General features: G+C 51.8%; 11 protein-coding genes across 11 annotated transcripts; 5 read left to right on the forward strand and 6 right to left on the reverse strand.

The window, feature by feature from the left end:
• Positions 1-1014: 1014 nt before the first annotated feature.
• Positions 1015-3171, forward strand: KD926_008324 (transcription factor domain-containing protein; the record flags this gene model as incomplete). The annotated part of the gene is made up of 1 exon (XM_053101036.1): positions 1015-3171. One exon carries the CDS (start codon positions 1015-1017, stop codon positions 3169-3171), a length of 2157 nt encoding a protein of 718 aa, XP_052955348.1.
• A 346-nt stretch (positions 3172-3517) lies between these two features.
• On the reverse strand, positions 3518-4477 carry KD926_008325 (aminotransferase class IV; the record flags this gene model as incomplete). Its single annotated transcript, XM_053101037.1, has 1 exon — positions 3518-4477. One exon carries the CDS (start codon positions 4475-4477, stop codon positions 3518-3520), a length of 960 nt encoding a protein of 319 aa, XP_052955349.1.
• A 509-nt stretch (positions 4478-4986) lies between these two features.
• On the forward strand, positions 4987-6304 carry KD926_008326 (uncharacterized protein; the record flags this gene model as incomplete). Its single annotated transcript, XM_053101038.1, has 3 exons — positions 4987-5515; positions 5897-5994; positions 6206-6304. The coding sequence occupies 3 exons, from the start codon at positions 4987-4989 to the stop codon at positions 6302-6304; spliced, it is 726 nt and encodes a 241-aa protein (XP_052955350.1).
• Positions 6305-7232: 928 nt separating this feature from the next.
• On the reverse strand, positions 7233-7826 carry KD926_008327 (uncharacterized protein; the record flags this gene model as incomplete). Its single annotated transcript, XM_053101040.1, has 1 exon — positions 7233-7826. The coding sequence occupies one exon, from the start codon at positions 7824-7826 to the stop codon at positions 7233-7235; it is 594 nt and encodes a 197-aa protein (XP_052955351.1).
• A 291-nt stretch (positions 7827-8117) lies between these two features.
• Positions 8118-8702, forward strand: KD926_008328 (uncharacterized protein; the record flags this gene model as incomplete). Its single annotated transcript, XM_053101041.1, has 1 exon — positions 8118-8702. One exon carries the CDS (start codon positions 8118-8120, stop codon positions 8700-8702), a length of 585 nt encoding a protein of 194 aa, XP_052955352.1.
• A 136-nt stretch (positions 8703-8838) lies between these two features.
• On the reverse strand, positions 8839-10356 carry KD926_008329 (MCT family MFS transporter; the record flags this gene model as incomplete). The annotated part of the gene is made up of 4 exons (XM_053101042.1): positions 8839-9683; positions 9742-9916; positions 9978-10084; positions 10140-10356. 4 exons carry the CDS (start codon positions 10354-10356, stop codon positions 8839-8841), a joined length of 1344 nt encoding a protein of 447 aa, XP_052955353.1.
• A 473-nt stretch (positions 10357-10829) lies between these two features.
• Positions 10830-14988, reverse strand: KD926_008330 (cytochrome P450; the record flags this gene model as incomplete). Its single annotated transcript, XM_053101043.1, has 5 exons — positions 10830-11915; positions 11969-12769; positions 13349-14528; positions 14580-14767; positions 14818-14988. The coding sequence occupies 5 exons, from the start codon at positions 14986-14988 to the stop codon at positions 10830-10832; spliced, it is 3426 nt and encodes a 1141-aa protein (XP_052955354.1).
• A 625-nt stretch (positions 14989-15613) lies between these two features.
• On the forward strand, positions 15614-18676 carry KD926_008331 (non-ribosomal peptide synthetase; the record flags this gene model as incomplete). Its single annotated transcript, XM_053101044.1, has 1 exon — positions 15614-18676. The coding sequence occupies one exon, from the start codon at positions 15614-15616 to the stop codon at positions 18674-18676; it is 3063 nt and encodes a 1020-aa protein (XP_052955355.1).
• Positions 18677-19320: 644 nt separating this feature from the next.
• KD926_008332 (GA4 desaturase family protein) lies at positions 19321-20270 on the reverse strand (the record flags this gene model as incomplete). Its single annotated transcript, XM_053101045.1, has 2 exons — positions 19321-19930; positions 19993-20270. 2 exons carry the CDS (start codon positions 20268-20270, stop codon positions 19321-19323), a joined length of 888 nt encoding a protein of 295 aa, XP_052955356.1.
• Positions 20271-20479: 209 nt separating this feature from the next.
• KD926_008333 (uncharacterized protein) lies at positions 20480-20939 on the reverse strand (the record flags this gene model as incomplete). Its single annotated transcript, XM_053101046.1, has 2 exons — positions 20480-20854; positions 20919-20939. The coding sequence occupies 2 exons, from the start codon at positions 20937-20939 to the stop codon at positions 20480-20482; spliced, it is 396 nt and encodes a 131-aa protein (XP_052955357.1).
• Positions 20940-22210: 1271 nt separating this feature from the next.
• Positions 22211-23330, forward strand: KD926_008334 (uncharacterized protein; the record flags this gene model as incomplete). Its single annotated transcript, XM_053101047.1, has 2 exons — positions 22211-22307; positions 22363-23330. 2 exons carry the CDS (start codon positions 22211-22213, stop codon positions 23328-23330), a joined length of 1065 nt encoding a protein of 354 aa, XP_052955358.1.
• Between the last annotated feature and the right edge of the window lie 4509 nt (positions 23331-27839).

The raw sequence follows: 27839 nt of genomic DNA on the forward strand, positions 1-27839 counted from the left end.
GTCACGTCCAGATCTTCGTCTTATGCGTGTCACCACCTTGGATTGATCTATTCACATGGTTTTGATTAAAATTGTCAGAACGTGGTTCTCTGGGCCGAGACATCGCGAGGTACCTAGGGCAGACTATATTTCTGGCACAGCATCACGTCCTCCCTGGTTAGTATCATTCCAGTAGCTGATAACTGACCTGTGGCCAAATTCACTGAACGATCCACGATTGACAATATGAAGCCCAGATCTGTCATCACCATAATTTAGTAAGGGCTAAGCTTTGCCTTGCTCCACCACACGGTTTCGTCCAGCCAGTCTTACCCCGGGAACTTATATTCTTCTCACAATTAGTGCAGGAAGTGAGATTGCGAAGAGTCAGTTTCTGTACAATTGACATCAGAGAATAAATTGATAACGCAAACAAATCCCTGACCCACCTGGTTCCCATCCCAGATCAAAGATATACAACTGATACATGGCCATTTAGTTGTTCGATCTCGCCGGATGATAGATGTCACGTACTTGTCCAGAAGGCCATGTCTTTTATTCGAACAATAAATTCATCTAAACATCGATATTGCATAGCCAGCACTGTGGATTCGGTAATGCACCAAGTATACTACGGGGTAGTTACTGGACCAAGAGATGACGTAATTGGGCTCGGCAGGTGCAGCCGAGATCGATTGCCGCCGGAAATACAAGGCACCGAATATCCTCGGGCCCAACGCCAAGCATCGGCCTTCCTCGCTTCTCTCCTCCTCTCTTCTCTCTTCGCGTCTTCTTCTCGTATCACTTCCTGCACCGTGCTTGCACTCGACCGACAATGCAGTGATGGTCAAAGCGGCCAGGTCCTTCCAATGCCACCGGTGCTCACGATCGTTTGCGCGCCTGGAGCATCTGCAGCGTCATGATCGATCGCGTATGTCTGACTAATCCACTTTTGGTTGCGGCGCTGATCCTCTCTAGACACGAAGGAGAAGCCGTTCGTGTGTGACAAGTGCCCCAAATCCTTCACGAGGAAGTATGTGCTCGAGCGGTTCATTTGAACGAGTCACTGACCGACCCAGGGATCTCCTAGCGCGCCATGAGCGCCTATCCCACACTTCTCCCTCGGCGGAGACATCCTCACCTGTGACTTCTCGGCCGATATTCGACGGGCTGAATATGCTCGCGTCGGCTGTGACAGAGAACCAAGTCCCAACGCCGGCTGAAGATAGCCCGCATTCTCTAGCCGGAAATACCACCTTTGGCGCTGACATGTCGGGAGTCACCTATCCTGTCCCGAGCCAGACACCCGGGACAGCGCAGTCGGAAGCAACCACGTTCAGCGAACCCTTTGGGGGCTTCGGTGCGTCTGCGCCGTATGATGGCGACGATTTCACTTCGTTCTTGGACAGCATCCCCCTCCCAAGCCACCCGTACTCCCCGACGTATCAGCCTCTGCCTTTGTTTCCCGCGTTCCAGTTCGACTCGACGCCTGTCTACGAGCAATCCTCGGAAAGAGACAAAGATGGCGGAAGTGTAGCAACGCCGTCGAGCTCTGTGCTCCCCCGACATGGCACACAGTTACCTTCGTTGCAGCCGGAGGCATCTCATACTCCGTATAAAGCGCGACAACCGAGAAGCTCCATTTCTGTAACGACCCAGTGCCGAGAGCGCATAATAGCGCTACTGGCAGACTACTCGAATGTCATGCCAAATCCCTTTGTACCCTCGCGACATGCCCTGTCTCGCTGTCTGACTGGATACCTGACTGGATACCATGACCATTATCCGATCAAGCATATTCCCACTCTGGACGTGGAGACTATATCGTTATCGTTGTTTCTGTCGATGGCTGCACTTGGTGCACAGTATTGCCGGGAACCAGATACGAGCATGAGGCTGTATCTTGTGGCCAAAGCTGTGACCATGGAGCATATTCGTAGAGAATTTCAATGGATCGTGCCGAAGCCGCCCTCCAACTCTACCATACCCAAGGACCAGGACCATATTGAGACCATCCAGGCATTGTTGATGCTAACCTCAATTTCGTCCTGGTTTGAACGCGACCCACCGTATGCGGAAGGCCTCTACATACGAGGAGTTATGGAGACCCTCCTTCGACAGGGAGGACTAAATGACCTCCCAATTCCAGACGGGACATGGGCCGGTTGGATCCGCATGGAAGAACGAAAGCGTACCAAGCTAGTCGTGTTCTGCTTCCTAAATATCCACACTATTGTGTTTGACGTGCCGCCACTCGTCCTGACCGAAGAGATCGCGTTAGATCTCCCCTGTACCGAGAAAGAATGGCAAGCGATCACCACCCACCAGTGGATGGAAGAACGAGGCCAAGGCAAGACGGAAGCTAAATTTCAAGACGCCCTGTCCTCTCTCTTCAGCCAGGCTCCGTGCTCCAAGGACCGACTGAAAAGCTTTTCCTCGATGGGCGGCTACGTTCTAATCCACGCCATCATCCAGAACATCTGGATGATTCAAAAAGCCAACCGACTTCCGGACACCAAAACCAGCTCTCTATCCCCAGCTCAGATCGCTTCTCAAGAACAAGCGCTCGAGAACTGGTGTCAATGCTGGGAGCACAACCAAGAATCGTCGATCGACCCATTTAACCCCCACGGGCCCTTATCATTCACCTCCACCGCCCTCCTCCGTCTAGCTTACATCCGCCTCAACGCCGACTTCAGCTCCGCCCGGCGCTTCCAGACGTGGAGTCCTGATGAAGTCGCCCGATCCCTCAAGACCAACCTGGGCGTGGAACGCAGCGACCGGCTCACGCGCGCCGCATTACATTGCGCGCACGCACTCAGCACGCCAATCAAGCTCGGCATCAACTTCGTGGCACACACGCAGGTAGTGTCCTGGTCCAATCAATACGCCCTATGTTCGCTCGAATGCGCAGTCCTTCTAGCGAAATGGTTGGAAGTTGCCACAGTCCCTAATCCGCAGCCTGGACTTACCGAGCAAGAAACAAAACTTCTGGAATTCGTGATCGAGATGGTGATGGAAGCTCGACATGGCGTTACTAGAGACTGGCTTCTGGCGAATAATACCCGTTTGAGTGCAGTCGTCACCCGGCTGTGGGCTCGGCTTTTCACAGCGGACTATATCTGGGAACTGGTCAATTTGATCGGACGATCGTTGAACCGGTATGCCGAAATATTGGAAAGCTCAGAATAGCCAACGAAATGTTGATAGCAGTCAAAGAAAGGTCTTACCCTCTTGTTCAGCTAGAAACCGCCTTCGGTGGAGTTTGCCGGAACCAGAGAATTCTCCTTCTGCCGTGTGCGGAAATGGGAGCATGAATACCAAACGAGGAATGTGAAAATATCCGCTACTCCACGTATTAGTTGATTCTTATTAATTGACTAGGACTCGCCACGTTTACAAGATCAAGAAAAACGTCATGGCTTCGGAGTCGTCACAGATTTTTCAAAAGCACTTGTATTCGAACAGGAAACTGGCACCAATTTTACATAATAATCACCCAGATCATAGCAAGACACAAAGAAACACAACGGCTACATCAGTACTTGACCTCAAAACTGTAAGCTGGGTCATAATGGATAGCCCAGTACTCATCCCAGATTGCCCTCGTAATCGGCCCGACATTGCCATTTCCAACTGGCTTCCCATCCAACTCCGTAATCGGCATAATGCCACCTGCCGTAGTGCTCATAAAGATCTCATCACTCTGGTACGCCGTCTCGATCGGCACAATTTCCACGCGCACCTCAATGCCCTTCGACTTGGCAACATCAAAGACACTCTTGCGCGTAACTCCTTCCAAGACACCCCTGTCGGGAGTAATGATCGCTCCATCTTTCACCAGCACGACATTGAACCCGGACCCTTCGGTAAGGTTGGTATCCCCGTCCGTGAGGAATGGATACTGTGAGCCGCGATCCCTCGCTTCAAACATTCCTCGGACCAAATCACCCCACTGCAGATTCTTGACGGTCGGATCGATTGCACCCGGCGGCACACGGCGGACTGTCCTCGCGATGATCGAGCTTCCACCCGTCTTCTGGGTTTCAGGATCCATGGCCCAGACATATGGCTGTACGATCAGATATAGATTGTTTCTCATACTGTCAGGATTGCCCTCGTGAACGGGGACCAACCCACGAGTCACGATCAGTTCGACGAAGGCATCGCGAATCCCACTCTTGGCGACCATCTCCACCAGCGTGTTCTTTACCTGGTCTCGCGGAATGGGGAACCGAAGACGGATCTTCGCGCACGACGCTTCCAGTCTGTTAAGATGATCGTCGAGACGGAAGAACCGGCCGTCCCAGACGGACGGCACGTCGTAGGTTAAGTCGCTGTGCATGAAGCCTTGGTCGGTGATGGGGATGCGGGCCTCGTGAAGGGGAACTAGGTCACCGTCCACCCAGACAACTCCGTTGGCGAAGGGGCTTTTGCTGGAATTGAGGGTTTCGACGCGTTTGTAATATCCAGAGAAGATCTGGTCCATCGTAGACATGATGGCGGTTTCCAAGATTAGTCAACTTCTCTTTGTGATTCTTTAATGTGAGGATGATTCAAGCATAAAACAAGGACAGTCCATTACCGAAGGATCAGGAGCTAGACATCTTACAAGCTTTTTATATCCAGGAGCCATAATTCTTCATGGCGGGCAGGAAAGTTCATAGCTGGCTTCCCAATCAGGCATTACTTGAAAGGGCAGCCGGGTTAATTGGATGTGAGCCAAGGAACAGGTGGAGAGCATGAACATTGGACTTGACCAACGAAGAAAATGGCTTGAATCATGGTTCAAGGCTTCTAGAGCATCTACAGCGATGCATGCAAGATTTCATCATGAATATTGCGTTCACGTGTCCCCCTCCATCTTCCCCGCGTTTACCTCCAATTCACGCCTTACCCAATATGGACTAGCGCGCCTTCGGCAATTTGTTATCTTATCAATTGCCATGTCAACAAGATCAACACAAGAACAACATCAACACCAAGAACTCGCCATATCCAATACTAATGAAGTCTATCCTCAAAATGAGACGACGAATAGCATTCATCTCCGGTCCCATCGACACCGGCTCCTCCGAGTCCTATTTCAAGCATTACACCCCCGTCATCGACGCCGCCATCGCATCCAACGACTCGTTCGTCATAGGCCCCATCCCGCACGGCGTGGACACGAACGCGCTTTCATACCTCCTGTCCTACCCGATCGCACCGTCCCGAATAACCATCTTCGTGACACCCTCCGAAGACGCAATATGGGGGAACACCTTCCGAGGACTCGGAGTAAACGTACACATGGTGGACGGACAGACCGGACGGGAACGAGACGCCGCGATGACGGCCGCGAGCGACTATGATATCCTGCGGGTGCGCACGGCAGACGAGGGGAGGGAGTTTTATGGGCGGATGTACAGGGAGGGATATGTGACGAACACGGAGAGGAATTGGAAACGGAGAAGGGGGATTCATGAGGATGTTGTTATACAGGCCGAGGAGATCAATCGGGATGTTGGGATGGGGGATGCGGTACGAGAGTCAGGTAGGGATAAATCCGGGTTTTTGAAGATATTGTTTGGTGGAGTTGAGAAGGATTTGTTCTGATGAAGCAGCCAATTTTAATCAGTACGTGTCGCCATGGAATTAGAAAGTAATTTGCCGTCTAAGAGGGTTCATATTAAACACACTATGAACGGGTCTACCGAATGTTCAGTCATTATACGTCCTCCAATCTCGGAGCATCCGCACACTATCTAATTGTAAACGAGGGTATACAAGATCTAAAAAGCCGATATAAAGAATCGATTTTACTGCAGAATCGCAATTTCCAACTCCTTGACCTCATACGTCTCTGTCGCATTTTAATGCCACCAGCACGTCCCATTCGCCCTGTATTCTTGAACATGCTCATTGAGTCGCAAAGGTCTGGCGGCCGGCGGACGACGGCATCTTTATCAAAGCCAATTGCTTCTTGCCATCAAGGAAGCCCGTGTGACATTGAATGCCAAGCCGTCGTCCATTGTGAGCCCGAGGCAGCCAGGCATCTGAGACAGTGCTACGAGGCGTACGCCTCGTTGAGTTATCAAAAGGTCTACACCTCGCTTGCCCCTCCATCTTCTGGAGATTCATTCATTCGAAGGAATCCAAGCAGTCATATCGTTATTTTTGGTCCCGTATCGATCCCCTAAACTTCCGAATTTCTACATTGACCACATCATTGTCATGGGCGCAGGATATGGAATTAGCGCCGCTGAATGAGGTCGAGGCTGATGTTGTTGAAACTGTTATCGATGCTGCTGTAGAGTTGAACGCCGTAATGTTGGTGATGTAACTTAGCGATCACATAAAGATGGACTCATGAAAATTGGCACACCATTCTTCCCCAACCCAACTGCAACTGCTACCACCATAACAACCAGACAGGCTGTCTCCAGCGGGGGAAAAGAAAAGATTGTATCAAAGGGAGGGTCGGTTAGCGCTTCCATTGGATGCAAAAGTGGTAACCAACAGACGATGCTAAGCATTTTTTAGCCATCCTTGATAGTTTGATGAGATGCCAAATTAACTTGACGCCATGAAAATAGTACGTACCATTTGTTCCATATCAGCCATAATTCGATATTGCAATACTTCTTCTGAGAATCTTCCTACTGAGCTTTTATTTTGCTTTACCGTTCCGCTATGAAAAGGTAGGACTCACTAAGGCTATGATATATACAAGTTTTGGCAGTAGAGTGATATAAATATTCAACCCGACTACTGCTCTGCCAGAGTTGCCAGTGAAAAGTTCCCAGGTAATGCAAATTGGGTTGTAGCGAGGAAGATGTCCCGTATCAGTGAGATCGAATGTGTAACGTCTCTTCTCTTTCCCGCTCGGAGTGATGCGAGCACCTTGTGATAGAGTAGTTGATGCGTTCTGTTTTCACCTTGACAGCCAAAAGTAGTGATATTGACAATTATCTACAGAAACGAAAGCGAACACCCATTGAAACAACGCTGGTGGGAAAACAGGCAGTCTCTCTGAACACCAAGTGATTCAAATCTCCCAAATGTATCCTCAGTTACAGACTTTTCACGCTATTCCTCACTCGAACTAAGCAGTACCTTTTGGAATTGATCTCCTCTTCAAAACATGACGAGGTTTCATTTGAATAACAGCGGAGGGGTATGAAGAGAGTAAACCACAAGAGGGGGTGAAAGAGGAATAGGGAGGCGTAAGTATCACAGCGGGCGATGTTTAGTCTTCCATTAACGAATACCTAAAGTTTGGCCTGAGAGAACGACATTCCAAAGTTGATTTCCTTCCAAGTATGGGATCGAATGGGAATGTCACCAGGAGGCCCCGATGTGTCTTGGCTGTCCAATAAATCGATAATTTTATTGTGTTCTTCCTCTCTGGCTTGTTCCATCTTCTTGTACATCCGTCTCACTCTGGAAAGAGGCGCAGCAGGAACGGGAAACTCCTCACATCTGGAAAAAGAAAATGTTTTAGTGGCCGAGGTTGCAGAAGGTGCAGAAAGTTTCCCGAAATTGTCAACTGCCAATGTCGTTGCGGTGAGCCACGCCTGTGGTCTATCGCCAGGTTGATCCGTACGCGTATGGGGTTTCTCCAAGGGAACAGACTGTGGCAACTCGTCGTCTGTGGTGTTGATCATCGGTTGAGCGGTTGGTTCCTGCACGTTAACAGGGATGCCCCCAAAACGATGCCGTTTGTATAGGACCCTTTTCCGCCGAGTGACCGTCGCAGAAACAAGCCGTTGGAGAATCTTTTCGTCGATTTGGGGGAATTTATCACGCATGTAATGAGGGTTGTGTTGGATAGGCGGTGGAGAAGGGTTATCTGGCTGGCGCATCTTTTGATAATAGTGTCCGGCTCTTCTTTGCGCCCCTGACAACTTTCAGCCCTGTAATCACGTACAACGGCTTACTGTATTGAGAGGTATCCAGCCACTCGTGCACTATGGGGGACGCATCGATACATGTCTCCTGGAGGAAAGAGCGAGTGGGAACAAATTGTGTGGTAATAATCGAATCGAAAGTGAACGACTGTGTCTCACTAGAGAATATTAGCCTGCCCGATCCAGAAAGGGAATGTAAGACTGTTCTATGACCGCTTTCTCGAGGTTGAAGATTGCTGACAAGATATGTACAGGTTTCAATGGACCTCGCTGCAAGTCCATCAGATTGTGAGATGCAAAACTGAGACGAGTGTTTGGAAACATCTTGAGAATCTTCCGGATGCTCTACAGAATGCATATTACGAAATTTGGCACGAGATTGACAACTTGGAGGAGCCAGACAGAACGCTCGCGCAACGCGCCATGTTGTGGTTGATGGCGGCGTACAAGCCGATGGATAGCGAGAAGCTCATCTCCGCTATTCGAGTTGGGTCGAAAGACGACGAGTGCTTCTTAGCCGACGAAATCGACGAACAGGGGTTGTTATCGCTTTGCAACAATTTCCTTGTGATCGACTCTAAATTGAAGGTGTGGCGATTCTCCCACTTGTCAGTCACGGAATATTTGCAATCCAAGCATCAATGGACTCCTGCGTATGCTCACACCTGCGCTGCTACTGTTTCCCTTTCTTTCTTTATAAACATTTACAAGGATGAAGATCCCAGCACAGTGGCGGAGGATCTCGGCTACGACTCGGACCACTGCGATCCCGCGGACAAGCCCGTGGGACCATGGGAGATTATGATACCACGAACCCAGAATGATCTATGAATTATTACAACTGCACCTTCCCACTCGTGCAGCGCGCATTATCTACCACCAAAAACGCTTGTTTACCCCCATAGCAAGTGCAGACGCTGATAGGGGGGGAATGACAAAAAAGAAAAAAAAAAAAAAAGCCTCCATCTTAAAACTTCGCGCCCAGTTTCAACCCCGTCTTCATAATCCTGGCCGCAATCACAAACACCGTTCCGCCCAACAAAAACACACCCGAGAAGATCTTCACGTTGGTAAAGTCCTTGCCGCCTGCATTCGACAAAATAGCACCCGCAATCGGGCTGGTAGTCAAACCGCCGACCGACGCAAACAAGAACAGCAAGCCAGTGCGATATCCGATCTCCGTGAGAGGGGAGATCTGCGCCACCAGCGCAGGCGAGAGACTGACATACGCACCGGAAGCGAAACCGAAGATGGTGGCGAAGACGATCGTCGGGGCATTACTGGCGGCGGGGATCCAGAGCGCCAGGACCAACACGCCCGCAACCAGACACATGGCGATGAAAATATTATACCGACCAAGCTTGTCCGACACAAAGCCTGCACCGAGACGACCGAAGAGACTGGCTGCGTTGAGCATGGGGAGGAGGTATGCGGCCAGGCTGGCGGACATGCCGTTCAGCTCGGCCTCGACGATGACGTAGTTGATGGGAATGAAGACACCGTAGGTGAGAAGCATGTAGCCGAATAGGGTGAGGACGAAGGCTGGCTCCTTGAAGGGATGGAGAAGGGTGGTTTTGCTCTGGTTGGCGGACCTGGCGCGAGGCAGACGCGCCTTGACGGTGACGATGGCTATGGCGAGTAGGAAGAGGATCATGAATGCGGAGATTCGCATACTCCAGGGGAAGCCGACTTGTTGAACAAGACGTTCAAGCATAATGGGAAAAATGACACCGCCGACGCTTGAGCCGGTGGAAAGTGTGGCAAAGGCAATACCGCGTTTCTTGTTGAACCAGACGCTAACGGAGTTGAGGGCTTTCAATAGGTTTAATCAGCTTCTGACGGTGGGAAGTGGTACCGGAAATGATCTCACCAGGTTGGAATATAGCGGAAGCGCCAATGGCACTGCACACGCCCTGCGAGAGCAGGATCTGATAGTATTCAGTCGAAATAGAGGCCATCATGAGACCGAAGACATGGAAGAAGGTGCCTGCGATAATCAGGTATCTTGCACCGAATCTATCGTACAGCTTTCCCACAATAGGACCCTGTATCTGTCAGATTTTGCCCCTTATTTTTGGGGGGGGGGGGGATTGGCGACGGGCATACCATCGCAAACATGAAGAAAACCTGCAACGAAGGGATCCAGGAAATGGTGCTGGACGAATAGTTCTTCAACATGTTTGATTCATAGTAACTTTGGAAGATACCGATACCTATAATAATCAGCATTTCGGATTTCTCACGGTTTGTCAAAGATTGAGAACCTACTGTTCACCCAGCCAAAGCTACAAAATGACGTGCACCAGGCGCCAACAACAACCAACCAAGCCTCAAGGCCTCCATCGGGGGGAGGAGAGATGTCCTTCTCGTCGACAACGGGCTGCCCATTCGGCGAACCCGACACCGTCACAGATGAGCGACTCTCATTGTTATCCCACGGCTGGAGATCGTGGTTCTCCTTGGAGGTGCGAGGACTGGACGACATCTTGACGGTTGATGATTTGAGTGATACCAGGAGCGTTCGTGGTGTATCTGATCTGGTCTAGTCTGTCTGTACGTACCTTCAGAGGAATGACAGAGATGAGCTGGTTGATATAAGGGAGGCGTCCATGACAGCACTAAAATCTGATATTTCTATTTGTTTTGCGCCGTCGGCTCGGGCTCAGGGGAGTTGGGCTCCGCTCGGCTCGGGAGCGAAAGGTCGAGACCGCCGAGTTGGGTCATTGCCAGGGGCCGTAGGGCTGCCTCCGGTTGTTCTTTCTCTTTGCTTTGGGCTACGTGTGCACTTTCTTTGGTTGGTCAAAAGATCACGAGAGAAATGGTGTACATTCTGAACGGAGGAAACTAAAACTAGGTAACCGCATTCATTATTCGCATTACATGAAAATCGTCATCGCTGCCCACCCTCGCTCCATGTTCGCCACAAAGACAATCAAGGTGATATCACGGTACAGAAGACTACAGATCAAACCGGAAAATTCCCAGATTCTCGGAGAAATCCATCCATTCAGACAAAGAGTTTGGATCCAGGTTCGGAGCCAAGACGTCCTCTAAGCCCTCCGGGGGTGGCTCGATCTGTTCCATTGGTCGCTCATCGAGGCGCTTTTCTACGGGTATTTGCCCCTCCGGTAGGTCCTTCGGGACAGGGGGTGGTGCATTCTCATCCTGACGTCTCTGTCTTGCCTTCTCGCGTAGATGTCTAAGGACCTTCCACAGGGGTCCCGGGTCCGGGCGACTGGCGTCGTTCTCCGTAAGATCGAAGATAACGTCGACGATATTCCATGCGCGCACGACATTTGGCCCCGCGGGCTGCGCACATAAGTGCCATAGGATGTACGTGAGGCAATGGAACTGATTGTAACTGACGAAGAGCCAGCGGAAGCCCCGTAAGAGATCATCGGTTTGCAACTCGACGCTCAGCTCGAGACAATTGCAAGCCGAAGTGAGGGTCTGCTCGGCCGTTGAGGATACCAGCTCCTGTGGCCGATCGTTATTAAGACCCTCTTGGTGCACGAAGAACTCGAACTTCGCCAGTAAGGAGCGCGTAGTCAACCACCCGGCCTTCTGGATCGGAATATTGATATTACAGTGCCGCAAGTAGGCATTTTCCAAGTATGAGGTCAGTTCATGCACCGTCTGCAGCCGCTGCGCCGGTTCGACCGGTTGGCTCGCGGTGTTATGGAAGAGTTGTTGGAAGGCAATGCCGATCTCCGCGGTCAGCAGGAATACGCTCATTTCGGTCCATCTAGCGCGCGGGCTGGGCAGCATGCGCATTTCGACCGAGATGTCGCTGTCGTCGATGTGCAAGGGGATGTGGGTGTCGGCTCGACTTCCGAAGCCGTGAACGGCCAGACCGTGGTCCTCGGCGGCGCGGTGGTCCAGCATAATGATCTGCCACCATAACCGACGACGCATCTCGGCTTCAAGCGGGGATAGGTTGAAGTGCGTGCCATCACGGTGGATGCCAATGGAGAGGGCCGAGCGAATCAAGACTCCGTTGATGATCCAACCAGATCGGCTTGTACTGTGGGCTCGAAGGCACGTCTGGTCTCATTAGTATGCGCTCCTCCAACAATAAGCAGACGGGAGTGAATTACAATGTAGATGGCTAGCGCCTGCAGAGATAAGATGCTCGGCAGGTCAAAACAGGCGGAATCAGCCAACGCAGTTTCAATCCGCCCCTGAAAGTCCAGTAAGGCCGACCGTTTGTCCCTGCCTAGCAAATTTGCCGCATCCGCCCCCGAAAGACTCGTCACAGCGGCGAAGTAGATGGCGTACAGCAGGGCTTTGAGATCTTCGGCGCCCCCGTCGTTCATGATAGAATACACCAGGGGCTCCACCGTCGGCAGATGCAGAATCTTGACGACGGGATCGACATTCGTGCGATAAATCTGCCACAACTGCGCCGCCTGCCATCTTGACAGATCCAACTGCTCGTCTTCCGTGGACTGCCGTCGCGACCGCGACAGCAACAGCCCCTCCGGTCTGAAACCAACCGCAGGCTCTGCCGAATCGCGCGGAGTCCCGATCGCCTTATGCAGACCGCTATCCTTCTCCAAAATGCGCGACAAGAACGTCTCGTTGATGTAGCGCGTGGAGCCGCCGTCCTGGACCAGCAGTTCTTGGCGTCGACTAGGCGACGGCGGAGGATCGGGCAGATAGGCGGCCGAGGGGTCACGTTTGGGGTCTTCAGGGACCGAGGCTTGAGACTGGGGCATGGGACTGCTCGCCAGCACGGCCAGACTGCGTTCGAGCTGGGCGACGCGGTCGGTGATGGTGATCTTCTGCACTCGTCGGGGCCGATGGAGGTCGGCGCTGGGATAGCGACACGGAACGCCGAGGCGGGCGCAGGCCGAGCAGGGGAGGGTCTTGCTGCAACGGACCTTACGCTGATGACACTGCATACACGAGCGCTCCATTTTTCATCATGAAATTATTAATTATTGTGGGAACGGATCATTCAGGACGAGCGCAGGTGATCTGTCGGGGTCGGAAGATGGAAAGGAACGAGGGATGCGTGTCTTTCAAGTCGGTCATTAAGAGTCACTAAAGTCGTCGGACAGGGCTCGGGGGCTCGGCGGTGCCAAGAGGCCGACGTGCATTAGAGCTTCGGCGGTCATCGTCTGCGGATTCCTTCCGATTCCTTCCTTCCTTCTTTCTTAGGCTCTAACTATTTCTATGACCTTTCTTATTACTCTAGTTAACTAATTCAAATGATGATGACACACTAGTCACGAGTGAGAAATGCAACCTCGTCAAGGAACGTCCCCCTATGCTGCCTCGGTGTCTCCGACTAACAAACTCCGCCAAGGAGCCAATATGACACATCGTGAACTACGACAAAACTCAAACTGGCAAAGCAAATAAATCATCTCGTCATGGTTAACTGCGTAAATTTTCCTATTTTCCTTTCTTCCTGCCATCTTCTAACCCAAATTATACATTGGTCTAATCTAATTTCTCTTCACACATCTCACCTGCAGATCCGGATGCGTAATCCAGCACTCAGGGTCCTGCGCCCAATTGCCCTCCTCTAGCAACTTCAGCTCGTAATTGCGCACCACATGCAGCAGGATTGTGCGAATGACCACATCTGCCGTGTACTTGCCAATGCACTGTCGCGGCCCAAATCCAAACCGCCAGAAATGATACCGCAGCTCCGTCGGCGACCGTCCTACAAACCGCTCTGGTCGATACGCGCTACTGTCTGGCGCCCAGAAATCGTTCCGCAGATTCAGACCCCAGCTGTCCACCACGTAATTCGTGCCTCCGGGGACCTTATACCCGTCGACGAGACGCTCCGTGGGCGCGGACTGCGGGATCGAGAAGGGCGTGACGGGTCGGAGACGGGAGGACTCGAGAATGCAGGCGGCCAGGTACGTGCCGGAACGGGAGATATAGGCCTCTTCTTCTTCAGGCGTGGAGATCGTGGAGACCTCCTCATATAGACGGGCTTGGCAAGTCGGGTTCGAGGCGAGGAATACGAGGTTCCACGACAATCCACCGGTCGTTACATCGAGGTTGGCGTAGAGGGTCTCGTCCATGGTCTGTTGGACTTCTTCCTCGGTAAGCGAGCCCTTGGCGACGGCGTCGTACATCTGCACCACGAGTGCCGAGGGGTGCTTTTCACGGGCGCGCTCGTAAGCCCTATGATTGAAGGTCTTCCATTGCGATCGGAAGCTACTGAGTTGACGATTCGCTTCCGTTGGGAAGAAGCGCGAGATACCGAAGCGAGCGAGACCTCCGAAAACAACGAACTTCATCAGGTTCTCGCGCGCCGGAGCGAGGTCCGTCAGCTCGGCTTTCATCTCGGGGGTGAGGGAGCCGTAGTTGGCCTCGCCGACGATGAAGAAGGGCAGCATCTTAAGGTCCTGGACCGGGTGAATGCGACCGTGACGCAGGTCGCCTTGCGTTTCGAGCTCGTGGAAATGCTCGCGGACATGGCGTTGAATGCGACTGATGGATTTAATGGCGGCCGGGTGCGTGAAGGGCGGGGCAGCGATGCCTCGTAGAAGCTTCCAGCGCTGACCGGCCATGAGACCGAGGCATTTACCCAGGATACGGCTCATGAAGTATCCGGAGTTGCTGTTCGTGGCTTTGGTGTGCTTGTCTGAGTCTTTGAAGACGACGTGCAGTTGTTCGGGACGAGTGAGGACACTGCCTTATGTCAATACGTGGTTTTGCAAAGAGGTGAATTGGACGACGAACACTTCAGGAGTCATCCCCGCCCACAATCGGTAAACATTGCCATATTGTGACTGCCATTGTGCGCTGTTGTCTCTGCCGAAGATGTATTTGCCTGCATCTCCCTGTCCGTCGGGCCAGACGTACGCCGGTCCGGGAATGGGACGACCGGTTTCTGCATGTTTGATGGGATATCTGAATTGCAAGTACGCCTCGCCGACAGTCAGTATCGCCAGCTCCAATAGAGGGAACAGAAACATACATTGAGAAACCATGAAACCACCCTCGATACAGGTGAGAAAGCCGTGGGCCAGACGAGCGTCGCCAAAACCAGGCCAGTGATAGCGCCTATAACCCCCAGAACCGAGTAAACCAGCGTAGGATGTGCGACCCCATGCCCAATCAACACGGTGAAACCCGATAGTATCGCCATAATGCAAGTAAGAAAGCAAAAGCCAAAAAACAGTCGAAAAGTCAAGAGATGACGAGATCACCGGCTTGTCGTGATCAAGCCTTTATATTGAGGCTTTTACACGCCACGGATGTTCTGATCGCCCCGAATACGAGGCTGAAGGATCCAGAACGTGTCAGATCCGTCAGATTTGCAATCCTGCTTGACATAAAACGGGTCCCCGATGCGAACCGTCCAAGACCCCGTCCAATATGGAGCGCCAGGCACAGAACGTTTGCGATGCTGACATGACATGACATGACATGACACGTGGAAATGCGACATACCCTCCTGGCTGATTCTGCATGAATGGTCGGCATCTCAACGCTGTGACATGACGAATTCCGAGCGAGCTACTGGTGGCGCTATACCAAGGCCTTCTAGCCGCTAGAAGGTAGTCCGCGACCCACAGGCAAGTCAGACGAAGGATCGTGATGAGATGCGTAGAGAGAGACTCGGATTAAGAGGCAAAATAGAGGCAGCCTGAGGTAGACAATGGGTATATATAGACTGGAACTTGGAATGTGAGTAACATGGTTCAGCTCAACACCATTGACACTCCTCCTCATCCGCTCTCTTTAGAATTCACAATCATTTATTTTCCATCATGTCTGGATCTTCTAAACTATCTTCGCTCGGCCTCGAGGCCTGCTTCCGGTACCACGTTCACAACTCTCCCGATGCCACCGCTGTAGTAGAAGGGGACCAGTCCATCACCTATCACGAGCTGAACGAGCGCGCGAACAAACTCGTTCCCGTCCTCACAAAGGAATGCCTGCGTCCGGAAGAGCCCATTGGCATCTTGTTGCCCTCCGGAATTGCCAATGTTGCCTCTCAGATTGCAGTCCTCCGCGCCGGAGCTACCTGCGTGCCTCTAGATCTGTCGCTCCCTGACCAGCGAATTCGCGATTTGTTGAACGCTTTAAATGCGCGTCTGGTCATGACCGTCAAGGGCGAACAGACAAGATTTAACGAATTCCACGCCATCTTCCCGGCGACCGAACTGGCCGATCTGCACCAGAATGGGTTCCACGACGATCCGATTCCCGAGCCCACCGGCAAGAGCCACCGGACCCATATTCTACACACTTCAGGCACCACCGGCCTGCCGAAGCCCGTGGAGATCCTGTCCCAAGGTATTACCCGCATGGCTTTCAACACGCAAGTGGTCCAGTTCACCAGCTCGGACCGGGTGGCGCAGATTTCGGCGCCGAGCTTCGACGCCGCCCTGTTCGAGATCTGGACTACCCTGGCCCGCGGTGGTGCCATCGTTACTCTGCCGAAGAGCGTGGTCGTCGACCCTGTCGCTCTCTATGAGAGCTTCAACAAGTATCAGATCAACACTATCCTGCTGACCACGGCGTTGCTGAACCATGTTGTCTCGGTCATTCCCGACGCCTTCAAGGATCTCGACTATGTCCTCACCGGCGGCGAAGCTGCCAATTCCACGGTGATGCAGGCTGTGCTCGACAACGGCGCTCCGAAGCATCTCGTACACGCTTACGGTCCCACAGAGGGTAGCAGTATTGCTACCTACCACCTGGTGACGCTGGAGGAGGTTCGTCAAGGCTTAACGCCTATCGGCCGACCGCTCGACGAGACTACCATCTACCTCCTCGACGAAAACCTACAGCCCGTTGCCGATGGCGAGTCCGGAGAAATGTACATCGGCGGGACCGGTGTCGCCCGAGGATACTTGGGTCGTCCCGACGCACACGCAAAGAGCTTCCTAGATCTGTCTCACTTGTCGAGAGATGGCTCGTCAGTCAAGGTCTACAAGACCGGCGATCTGGCGCGGAAGCTGGAGTCTGGCGCCCTGGAGTTCATGGCCCGTGCCGACAACATGATCAAGATCCTCGGATATCGAATCGAGCCCGGCGAGATCGAAGGTGCCCTGCTCAAGAGCGACATGGTTCATGCCACCGTGGCTTTGCCCATTCGCCGACCCGGAAAGGAGATGTACATCACGGCGTTTGTTCAGCCGAAAGAGAACGCCACCTTCTCCCTCGCCCAGCTGGACTGGTACCTGCGCAAAATCCTTCCCTCCTACATGGTCCCCCGACTGGAAGTTGTCGAGCGCTTTCCCTTCACCGTGCACGGCAAGATTGACCGCGCCGCTGTCGTGACCAAGCACATCCAGGAGACCGAACAAGCCGAGCAAAAAGCTCTGGAATCGGTCGACTCCAACGGCAATGTTGACAGTTCGACGTGGCTCCGAGCCCTGTGGACCTCCGTTCTGGGCATTAGCAACATCACACCCAACAGCAACTTCTTCCATTTGGGCGGCAGCTCTCTACAGGCCGCTGCTTTGCTGGTCCACATCCGTCGCCGATACGGCCTGTCCCTGACAATGCAGCAGATCTACGACTTCCCCACCCTAGAGACACAAGCCGGTGTTATTGACGCCGGCAAGACCAACAACAAGATCGACCACTCGCGCCTGGGCATGTTCATCGCCGACTCCCAGCTCGCGAAGAACATCACTGTGCCTGCCGGTGAGGCCCCCAACTGGCGCGCCCCCTCGGAAGGGCGAGTCTTCCTGACCGGTGCGACCGGCTATCTTGGAACCTACTTCCTGCGCCACCTGATCGATCAGCCCGACGTCAAGGTCGTCCGCTGCCTCGTCCGGGCCGCCGACAACTACTGGGCACGTGGTCGTCTCATCGCTGCGCTGAAAAAATACGGCCTCGACCAGGAGGAGAATCTCGACAAGATCTCGGCTGTTGCCGGTGACCTGGGCAAGGATCTCTTCGGCCTTCCCGAAGCCGAATTCCAGGAGATTGGTCTCTGGAGCAGCACCATCTTCCACGCCGGTGCTCACATTAACTACATTCAGCCCTACGAGAAGCACCGCGAGACCAACGTTATCGGCACGCTGAACTGTATCAAGCTTGCCACGACGGGTCGACCGAAGTCCCTGCACTATATGTCCACGGCAGCCGTCACGGGCCCCGTGTCGCACTTTACCGGCGAAGAGCGAATCTTTGAGGACACGGAACTCGGAGAATATCAAGCCTGGCTCCCCTACGACATCGGATACACGCAAAGCAAATGGGTCTCGGAACAGATGGTGCACAGCATGATCGCCAAGGGTCTTCCCGCGACCATCTTCCGCTCAGGATTCATCATGGGCGACACGGAGCGAGGAAAAGCCAACATTGACGACTTCATGGGCCGCGTGTTTATCGGCTCCATCAAACTCGGCGTCCGACCTATCCTCCCCAACCAAAGCAAAGTGATGATTCCCGTGGACTTCGTCACCCACGCGCTCGTCCACATCACATCCAACACAGCGAACTACAACCGCGTCTTCCACATCGTACCTCAGAGCCCCGAGGAAGACAAAGACGTGGAAACCTGCTGGGAAATGCTCGAGGAATGCGGCTATCCGCTCAAAGCGCTCCCATACAAGGACTGGCTGGAGGCGCTCTCCTCGGATAAAGACCTCCTAGCGAACCCACTTCTCCCGATGTTGCCTGTTCTGCAGGAACCCGTGCGGAAGACCCGCACGCGGTGGGAGCTATACGAGGACATGGCGCAGTATGACATCACGAACACGAAGCGGGCATTAGCGGATATGCCGAAACGGAGGACAGGGTTTGTGATGGAGGATTTGGAGAGACATGTGGCCGATTGGGTCGAGAGGGGTTTGGTGCCTGTTAGAGTTTGAAGTTGATGCAGATATTGGGGTAGACTGGAAATTGTTTGCATACTTGTAGATCTGCTTTTGTCATTGCTCTGCTTGAAATATGTTGAATAAAAGTTATGACTGCTTAAAATGCTCTTGAACAAAAATGTGTAGCTTTTGTAGCACCTGAGATAACAGGACATTATATGTTGGTTCCTTTTCAGCAAATGAAAAGAGTTTGGATTTTGGAATATTTATAATTATCAGCATGTACGCTAAAGTCTTTAAGGGGAAATATGTTCAATGAAATTAGTCTGAGCTATACCCCGACAATACTCGTCTATCCGACCGTCCTTGCTTATAGTCAAGTTGTATTCGGTAAGGGAAATCACTATAGACAATCACTCTCCTAATGAAGAAAAAGAGAATTAAAGAGAGAAAGACATGGAAAAAGAAAAAGAAGGAAACCCAAAAAAAAGGAGGAAACAGGAGGAGGAGAAGAAGAAGGAGACCGAAGAGGAAATTGAAAATAAAGCAGACAAGAACTGTTTTGAGAAAATTGAGATTACGGTAAAAAGAACGCAATAACAGAGATAGTGATAGAAGCTAGAGTAGATCTTTGTACGACTAACATCCACACCCCATAAAGCTCAAATCTAGGAAGTATCCAGCTACCAAACCAATCACTAGATCTGATCCTCAAAGAACACCAAGCACCTCAACTCCACACTCTCCCTGGGCTCCTTGACCTCCTTCGTTTGAGGGTCAACAAACGCCGTATGCGGCGCCCTCCTCGCCACACTCCCATCAGCCCTGGAATCATAGCACTTAATCAACATGATCTCCTCCGGCTTCATGCCAGACAAATAATACCACTTCTGACCCTCGCCATACTTCCCATACAGCACGCCGAACCCAGCGCCCTTGGTCGCCGCCTCATAATCCTTCTCCCCCTTCCCGGGCATCCGACCATAGATCTCAATAAGATCTTCGTCTCGCACGGAGCGCGCATCCGCCACGGCCAGCGGGTCGCGCGGGACGGGCTTCAACGGGCGCCAGATGTTAACGATCCCCCAACGAGACTTGGCTAGACGAGCAGCTTCTTGTGGCGGCAAGTTGTCCTTCAACACGTCCAAGGCGCCAGTCTCGGATTGGTCGACATGGATGAGTCGCGCAGGAACCATCAAGCTAGTGGGCTTGGTATCCGACTCCTTCGACGCCGCCATGGCTTCGACTTTCTCGTAGGGCGCTGTGCGCGTGATGTGCGAGAAAACGTGGGCTTTGGTAGCGCCAGTTCTGGAGATGGGTCAGTAAAATATCTAGAATTAAGGAGACGGTGCGGAGGGGAACGGGCATACGCTTTTTTCAGAATATCCACGGCCTCAGGATACATGAATTTCTTGACCACAGACTCATTGAAAGAGGAAACATGAGGACTGGGACGGTTCAGGAATTGAAATCCATGCACATCGAGATTGAAGCTACTTTCGCGGCCGCGCACGTCGTGGACGGTGATCGGACGCGAGTCGATGGGTCGACGGTACGCACCAACAGTTCCCAGGACAATCTGCCGTTCGGCGAGAGAGCAGGTGGGATAGTAATTGAGAGTGGTTTTAACGGCTTGAGAGAGACGCATTTTGAACGTTGAAATTCAGTCAGGAAAGAGACGAGGAATCACAAAGATATGTCAAATTCTAGCGAATACGATCGCCCTGTCTGCAGAATTCAATGGTTTTTGAAGGCAGCTGCAGAGGACCAAAACGGCCGTCCCGTCCGCCCGTTTTCAATGCCTCCAGAGCGGGGTTAGTCGTATATGGGCACACCGTACCATGCTAGCGATACGAATTACTCGGTAGGGACGACCGCGCCGAGGGCCGCCGAGCAGCCACGGGGATGCTTGTTTTGACCGGCTTCCCTGGTCGAAATGTAACGCCAGGCCCTGGCGAAGTGGGGGGGGAGCGCGTAGGCAACAAACGAACACTGGATGTAGAGTGACATTGCGCGAATTATGATAGCGAGGCGGGAGTCAGATGATGGCCGATCGCGAGATGAAAGTGTGATCAAATGCAGATTCAAGCACCGAATGTCGTCATGAACGGACGGCCCGAGCTGTTTTTCGCCGTCGGAATATAAAACCACGTCTCCTGGGCGAATGAAGGATGACACTTCAGCAAAGGCCAGCGACAAGGGAGCAGGGAGGCGAGAGGGGTTACTCTGCAGCTAAAGAGCATTCTGATGTCACCTTGTAGGTAAGGCATCTTCGGCGGCAGGGTTTAAATTGCACAAGTCCGCCGAGGGGCATCATTTTGTGGGACAACGAGGGTGGTTCAAGAATACTATCGCGCCCTTTGAGCAGTCGATAAACGGCCATAACGTCGTGAAAGTGGACCAACAGTTTTCCTCGGCTTCTTGCAGAAACAGCGGTTTTGCCGTCTCATCTTGCATAGACTGTGGGGAGGAGGGCTTGCTCGGGTTCGTATTTTGGGTTGTGCAAGCCACGAGGAAGTTGTGCCACTTCTGCCCTCGCAAGACAATCGATGTGAATGTGAGATCCTTAGAAGAAAGATTTTCAAGTCCAAAGCCAGTGAGTTCGACCGGGCATGTGCTATCATATTTAAAAGCTAACTAATCCATCGTGCTGACGGTGGTCCCCTCGTCGCCGGCCGGGGTTTCCTTCCTTTGCCTTACCGTGCGCCACCAAGACCATTCCGTGCCTCTTGGCCGGTCTCTTCCTGCGGGAAATAGAGCAACTTGGCATCGTCAGCGGACAGGACCTATAATAACCGATGGCTGACACGCCGGATCAGTCCGCCGGGGAATGACGATTAGAAAGAGACCGAGTGCTATTTGTAAACGGGCAGGTTCAGACGACCCCGATGACCAATCACCAAGGGACTAGACTAAGCTGATTCTATAAACTTCATCAACAAAGCGGGGCTGTGTGAGGAATGGCAGGAAAAGAAGGCATTGTTTTTAAATCCCATCTGTTTCCTCAACGAGCCTTGACGGGTGATGAAGATTCACTTTAGGGTCTGCCAAACCACGGGACTGCGGCGTGACCGCAACGCAACGGAGTTCCCGACCAGCACCTGCTAAGCCTCCATCTTAGAAATCATCAGCAACATAAGGTGCTTATACTGGCCCAGACTCGCAGAGCTTCTTCACGAAGCAATTTTAAAAAATAAAAATAAAAAATAAGGAAAAAGGCAAAAAATAATAATAATAAGCGTTTCACGATCAAGACGCATGATAAATTACCGCTAGCCCCGAACAGGATGATGCCACGACCCTCTGTCGCGCCAGCATATACGAGAGACCCATGGATATTGCCCAGCTTACTATTTTCTGACCGTTTGTCTCGCCTGATTCCTTCCCTGGGGCCACAGGCGCCATGGAAAGAAAAGCGATCGGTTTACGAGCTGAGGGATCGACGCTCCTCCGCATAAGACATGGGCTTCTCCCGGCATGACGAATTGGTGCATAGGAGCGAGCTACCATTCTTTTGCTTTTTTTGGAGGGTTCTATACTTCAATTGAATTGACCTTGTGATTCCACTTTTACTGTACAATATCAAACATGAAACCCAAGTTGGATACCACAGACGCGCGACATGAGGAGCTCCTAGCTCTAGAAAGACGCCGAGAGAGGAACCGCATCGCGCAACGAAGACACCGTATGTTGTTGCACATCCCTTGCTTCAGTCGACCCCAAGCTAATGGTTCTCCAAGGAGATAATGTTAGGAAGCGATTAAGAGAGTTAGAGCTCGATAGTAATAACAGTCCGACGGCTTCGGGTCCACGATCTCGCCGCACCTCGCGCGAAACACATTCCAAGAGAGGCTCGCGGCGCAGCTCCCAATCGCCCGGTACTCTAGAGCTTGGGCTTCCCGATCCCCAGTCCGATGCGCCGCCCCAGGAAATCACACTCCACAGTATGGTGCTACCAGACGGCACTTATCCTGGTAGCGACGGGGCGTTTGCCTCCACCTACGGGTCCTCCAGCTCTCCATCCTCGTCTGTCGGCCGTACGTCGTACTCCCCGTCGGCAGATTATCTGAATTGTCTCGAACCATCGGCACCGGATGGTACGGTTACTACGACTACTGCAACCACCACACAGATTCCATCTGCATTTGATCCCTTTGCCTTATCCCAGCAATTCGACCCCGTCTACGGGACCTGCAGCGAGCCAGGGTTCCAGGTATGTGCCGAAGAAGGCACAGTGCGGCTATGCGACGTCGACATGCAAACCCTGGTGCCGACCATTCTAGAAGCGCAAGCTTACGGGGGTCTCCTACCTCCGTTGTCCTCTATGGTCAACGCGCAGACTATCCCGGCGGCCACGGGTAGCCCCAATATCGTCCACCGGACTAAGGTCGGCGAGGCCCCGAGCACTTTGACGCCGGCACACATGCCCTGGACGACACCGCTGCACATGGCCGTTGCCCGCGGGAATCTGTCTATGGTGCGTTTGCTTCTAGAACACGGAGCGGATGTGAACGCCGTCAATAGCGAAGGAGCGACAGCGCTGCACGCGGGAGTCACTAGTGGACATAGTGTAATCGTGAGCGAGTTGTTCAAGCGGGGCGCTGATCCTACGCTCACAGATGCGGCGGGTTGGTTGCCACTGCATTACGCGGTGGATGCGGGAGATGAGGAATGCTTACGGGTACTGCTGGAGATCGAAAAGCGGTGATCACTCCATGGATGTAATGAAGAAAGAAAAGGAGAACACACCGTCCCCCGAAAATTGAGCAGCATATGCCCCCTTATTTATATTTGATGATAGACATGTTTCAATGAATCACTTCCCAATGTATAAAAAGCCTCATCTCTTCTATTCTGCGCATTCTGAGTTCCACATTGTCCATATTTCCTTCACATGCCCAGCAACAAAGTACAAAAATCCGGCTTCGAGTGACACCGAACAGCCAAGAAGCCGACGGGGATCGACGGGAACGTCGGACGCCGGAGGTGCCATCTGCTTAGCGCCCGAGCGACCGTCGTTCGCCCGGGAGCCCCTCTTGGCATTCGGTCGTCGGCGCTGAAGACCGCCCCGGACCCCCCAATTATTAACTCACCTTTAAGTTAGTTGCAAGTCGGTCAGTTGCTACTAGCAGTCTGCCCATACATAGGCTACTCTACAGTCACATCCGTTTCCCAACACTTCATCTCGCATATCCAACACTCAACCCTGCACCGCTTTTTAGTTTCTACGTAAGAATCCTGTAGAAACATGACATCAATCATGACAGCCAGCCCTACGCGTGGATCCCGCGGCTCCCAGGAAACGAAAAATCGGAAATCCTTCAGGACGAGAAAAGGTACATACCTCCAACGGACATGGAGAGGGAAATTAAATTCGGAATTCTTGGCGCCATAGCCCCCCTCGCTACGGAGTAGAGGGGCTTATTAGAGGGAAAGGAAAAGAAACAGCTAAACACGTTACTATCTTCCTATAATCCATTAATGTGATTAATGTGACACCATTCCCCGCTCGGATGATACATCCGATCGCTTCCTTCTTTACTGTTTGCTCTTTTTTTTTTTTTTTTCGCGCCTTGCCAAGCGTTGACGAAATCTTGTCTTTGGTTATCTCTGCTGATAGGTGGTAAGTATGTCATACTCATATGGTGGTGGCCTTTCCGAGCACAATTGGTGGGAAATGATGACACAATCTGCATTTCCTCTTTGGATGATGTGCATGGTGGCGAGAGATTGATAAAATCATCAAAGTCAATTAATGAATGGAGTTAAGCAAGGATTAACGCATGGTCCGACTATGGTGAGGGCCTGGCCTAGGATCGGGATCGCTGGTGGACCCTTCTATTGCATAACGAGATGGTCAGCAGCTATTACTGCCTAGTCATTAGGCAATACGATGTTGCAGGTGGGTTTTCTCCTTTGGACACGAGACGTTTTAAGGTAGCGATGACCAAATAGTTTGCTTATGAAAAATAGTAGAGAAACAATTACTGCTTCAAAATACACAACCCTACGTCGCTTGCAGCTCAACCAATCCCAAGAATGAAGCTATCCGGAATAAATACGGGATCCTCAGCGGTATCGATCTGGTGGTCCTTTTGGTCTAGGTACCTTTCTGCTTATATTCTGCTCATTTGAGACCCACTCTATTTCGACGACTTCCGGTATACGATTGGCAGCCTTGCTTTTCTTGTTGGAATACCATCTCATCTAAAGCTTCTGTGCATCTTTCCATCACCAGGCAGCCAAGTTCCGAAGCGACTCACATCGCTTCAAGGTGCGATTGAACACTCCGACTGATAGTCTGACGCTCGCGGGCTAGTCCAAATTATAGTGGATTATTCATAGTCTATCCGCACTGGCCCACATTCTCTTTCCCCGACCCGACACACGCTAGTATCCAGAAACCATGACGCGGACTTAACATAGTGTGCACATTCAACGGACAAGGTCCGCTCGGAGCCCGTGGCCACCGTTACCTGCCAATCTCAGCCCTAGTGCTGTCAAATTCGCGCTTAACGAGGTGATTATGTCCGAGCCGGCGAGCAGTGAGCACCAAGGACTCGAAGGATACGTCGCGCATCTCCCAATTTTTGGATTCCATCCGTTTCCTGTAAATTGAAACTGCCGAGAGTATTCTTTTCTTCTCCTTGGAAGGCATGCGAATTAAAACCCCTGTTCTTGTCGATCGCATCAGAACTCGGAAAATCCGTCCCCGTTTTTAGTGGGGCCTTGTATCTACTTGGAGCACCGAGTACTTTTTGGCCCCTCGGAGCCAGGAAGAGCAGGATTCTACGAGGCTCCAGACCAGTGGGGTAGATATAGCGCCTGCTTTTCCATCTGTCCGGATGAATTGCTTTCTCCTACTCCGTATGTCAGCGGGAATTACCGACTGTCGCATATTATCAGATTTAGTTTCTAGTGCGAAAGATTATACTGCGTAGATCATCGTGAGGTCAATGGCGGGAGGGGCTTAGATCCTTTGAAAAACATGAAAATTACAAGTGTACACTGGATCTCAATTCTAGTGCCCTTAGAACCGGGAATAGATTAGGTGTGGGTATAGTGAAGTAGCCACCGAAGTGAGGCTGATAATCTATCGCGGATTCCCTCCGCAATGGGGCTCGTTCTGATTCAGTAGTCAGTGCGTTCTTCTTCGCCAATCCTGCTGTTCTAGTCATGTCTGAACCCAGATACACAAGATGGGGGCTTAGCTGTGCAAAATCCAGTATAGTCCACGATCGCCTGAAATTAGAGAATAGACAATTTTCGTAATCCCGGGCTTGCGCAAGCGGCTATGATCCACAAGTAATGAGACAATGAAGACCACCTTCACAGGTCATGCGTAACGGATTCCCTCCGCCCAAAGGGGGAGGGGGTTTCATGATCAATGCCATATCATATTTAGCCAGAACACAGTTACCTATCAGCCACACATGCATATTGAATTTACCATACCTTTGGTCCCGTTTCAAAGAGCTCGCGAATATTACTGAAAACGCCAAGTCGGGCTGGGAAGCTTTATTGGCTAAATGATTTAAAAGTACGGATTTCGATTCACTACCAAGGAACTGCAAGGCACGGTATCCTCCACTCATAAGCTCTAAAACAGCCAGTTACGCGTGGACATGATGTAAGGAAGACCCACATTAAGTTGTCATATTCACAGAGCCAAGATCAAGCCAGCCGGTATTCTTTGAAATACAGAGCCTAGGTGTTGCTCATGATGTCATTCGCGAGCTCACGTTGATCAACCATGTCTAGATTGTCTCCGTTACGGGTTTATCAAGCCATAGTTATTTCGACCTTGGACTGAGTCGGAAAAGACGATTTCCGTGTGAATTCCGAGACCGTTAGGCCACCCTGGACTAGTGAGTGGTTGCAGGGCACTGTTGATCAACACATGGGCATGAGAACCCACGCGGCTTCAAAACCGCCGGGTATTTGGTCGTTCAGCTACAATTAGTACGATACTTCACCCAATTGAAACGCCGTGAACCGTACATGCTGACCATACCAATAGAGGAAGGACCATTCGATTCTAACGTGAGTCTCCTTCACCTAGAACACATGCGACCTATTCATAGGACCTTCTCCCGACTTAACATCACCGTCTTTACTACTCGGTACACTTTGTGCTTGTACGTAACGGAGACTCAACATCCGACTTCACCTTCATCAAAGAAAAAAAGCACACATTCCTCCAACCATTCTAATTATATCTCGCGCAATATCAGCAAACACGAGCCTAGCCACACCCCCAGATCCCAAGCAGTTACTGACGGCATACAGACGCCCAAAAATGTAAACCATACCCCGAACACACACGACGATCTCTCTCCACAGACCCCGACTATTACTAATACGCTCCGCCCAGAGCCTCGTCGGCAACCCCATGTCCGTCGCTCGGCTGTGGCGTCCATACAAGCCCTGATCCTCCCGAACTCCCGTGCGGCTTATGTCCGACGCTCCGTCCGCACCGAGAGACCGGCACAATTATTACTCAGTAGCCTAGGAATCAAGGATATCATTTCTAATGGCTAGTATTGTATCCGGCTAGACTGCGTCAGCAACCACTTTCCTAATCTGGGTCATGCAGCTAGTTTTAGTGCACACGTGAGCTGAGATGACATGAGACGAGCAGGCCTGAGGATCTGAGCAAACGGCGAGACTAGAATGCTTGTGTTTATGTCACTATGACCTTAATGAGTGGCCTGAATATGGGATCGGAGAACGGACTAGGTAACGGACTTAAGGGGTGAGGAGCCACAAGCTGACAAACTCTGCGCTCACCATTCGCGTATGAATTTCGAATTTGCTCACCGACGTCCGACGCCTAGACCGATTGGAAAGTAGCTATGGTTCCCGGGAATTTGTATCGGTGTTCGCCGGTTCTGTGAGAGGTGATGCAGATGGCAGTGCTGATGCTGTTTAATTAATGAATACGAGTTAGGGAAAGAGATATCTATAGAACTAGAACACGGAACCGCTGTCGCTGAAATGGGTTGTGTATACCGAGAGACTTCTGGTCCCGAGAAATAACTCGTGAGTTTTTCCTAATTCGACAGGAGATTTATCCTCGAGACTTTAAAAGGAAAAGGATGAATAAGATAAATGGGCCTAGATGAATGTACGGCTCTAGATGAACCGCGTGGATGACATGGGGTTATACAGAAACTTTGTTTATGATCCGAAACCCCGGATTTCAAATGTAGGATTG

The sequence above is a fragment of the Aspergillus affinis genome, assembly GCF_023601865.1.
Source record: "Aspergillus affinis strain CMG 70 chromosome Unknown NODE_53_length_213089_cov_87_399433, whole genome shotgun sequence".
NCBI lineage: Eukaryota > Fungi > Ascomycota > Eurotiomycetes > Eurotiales > Aspergillaceae > Aspergillus > Aspergillus affinis.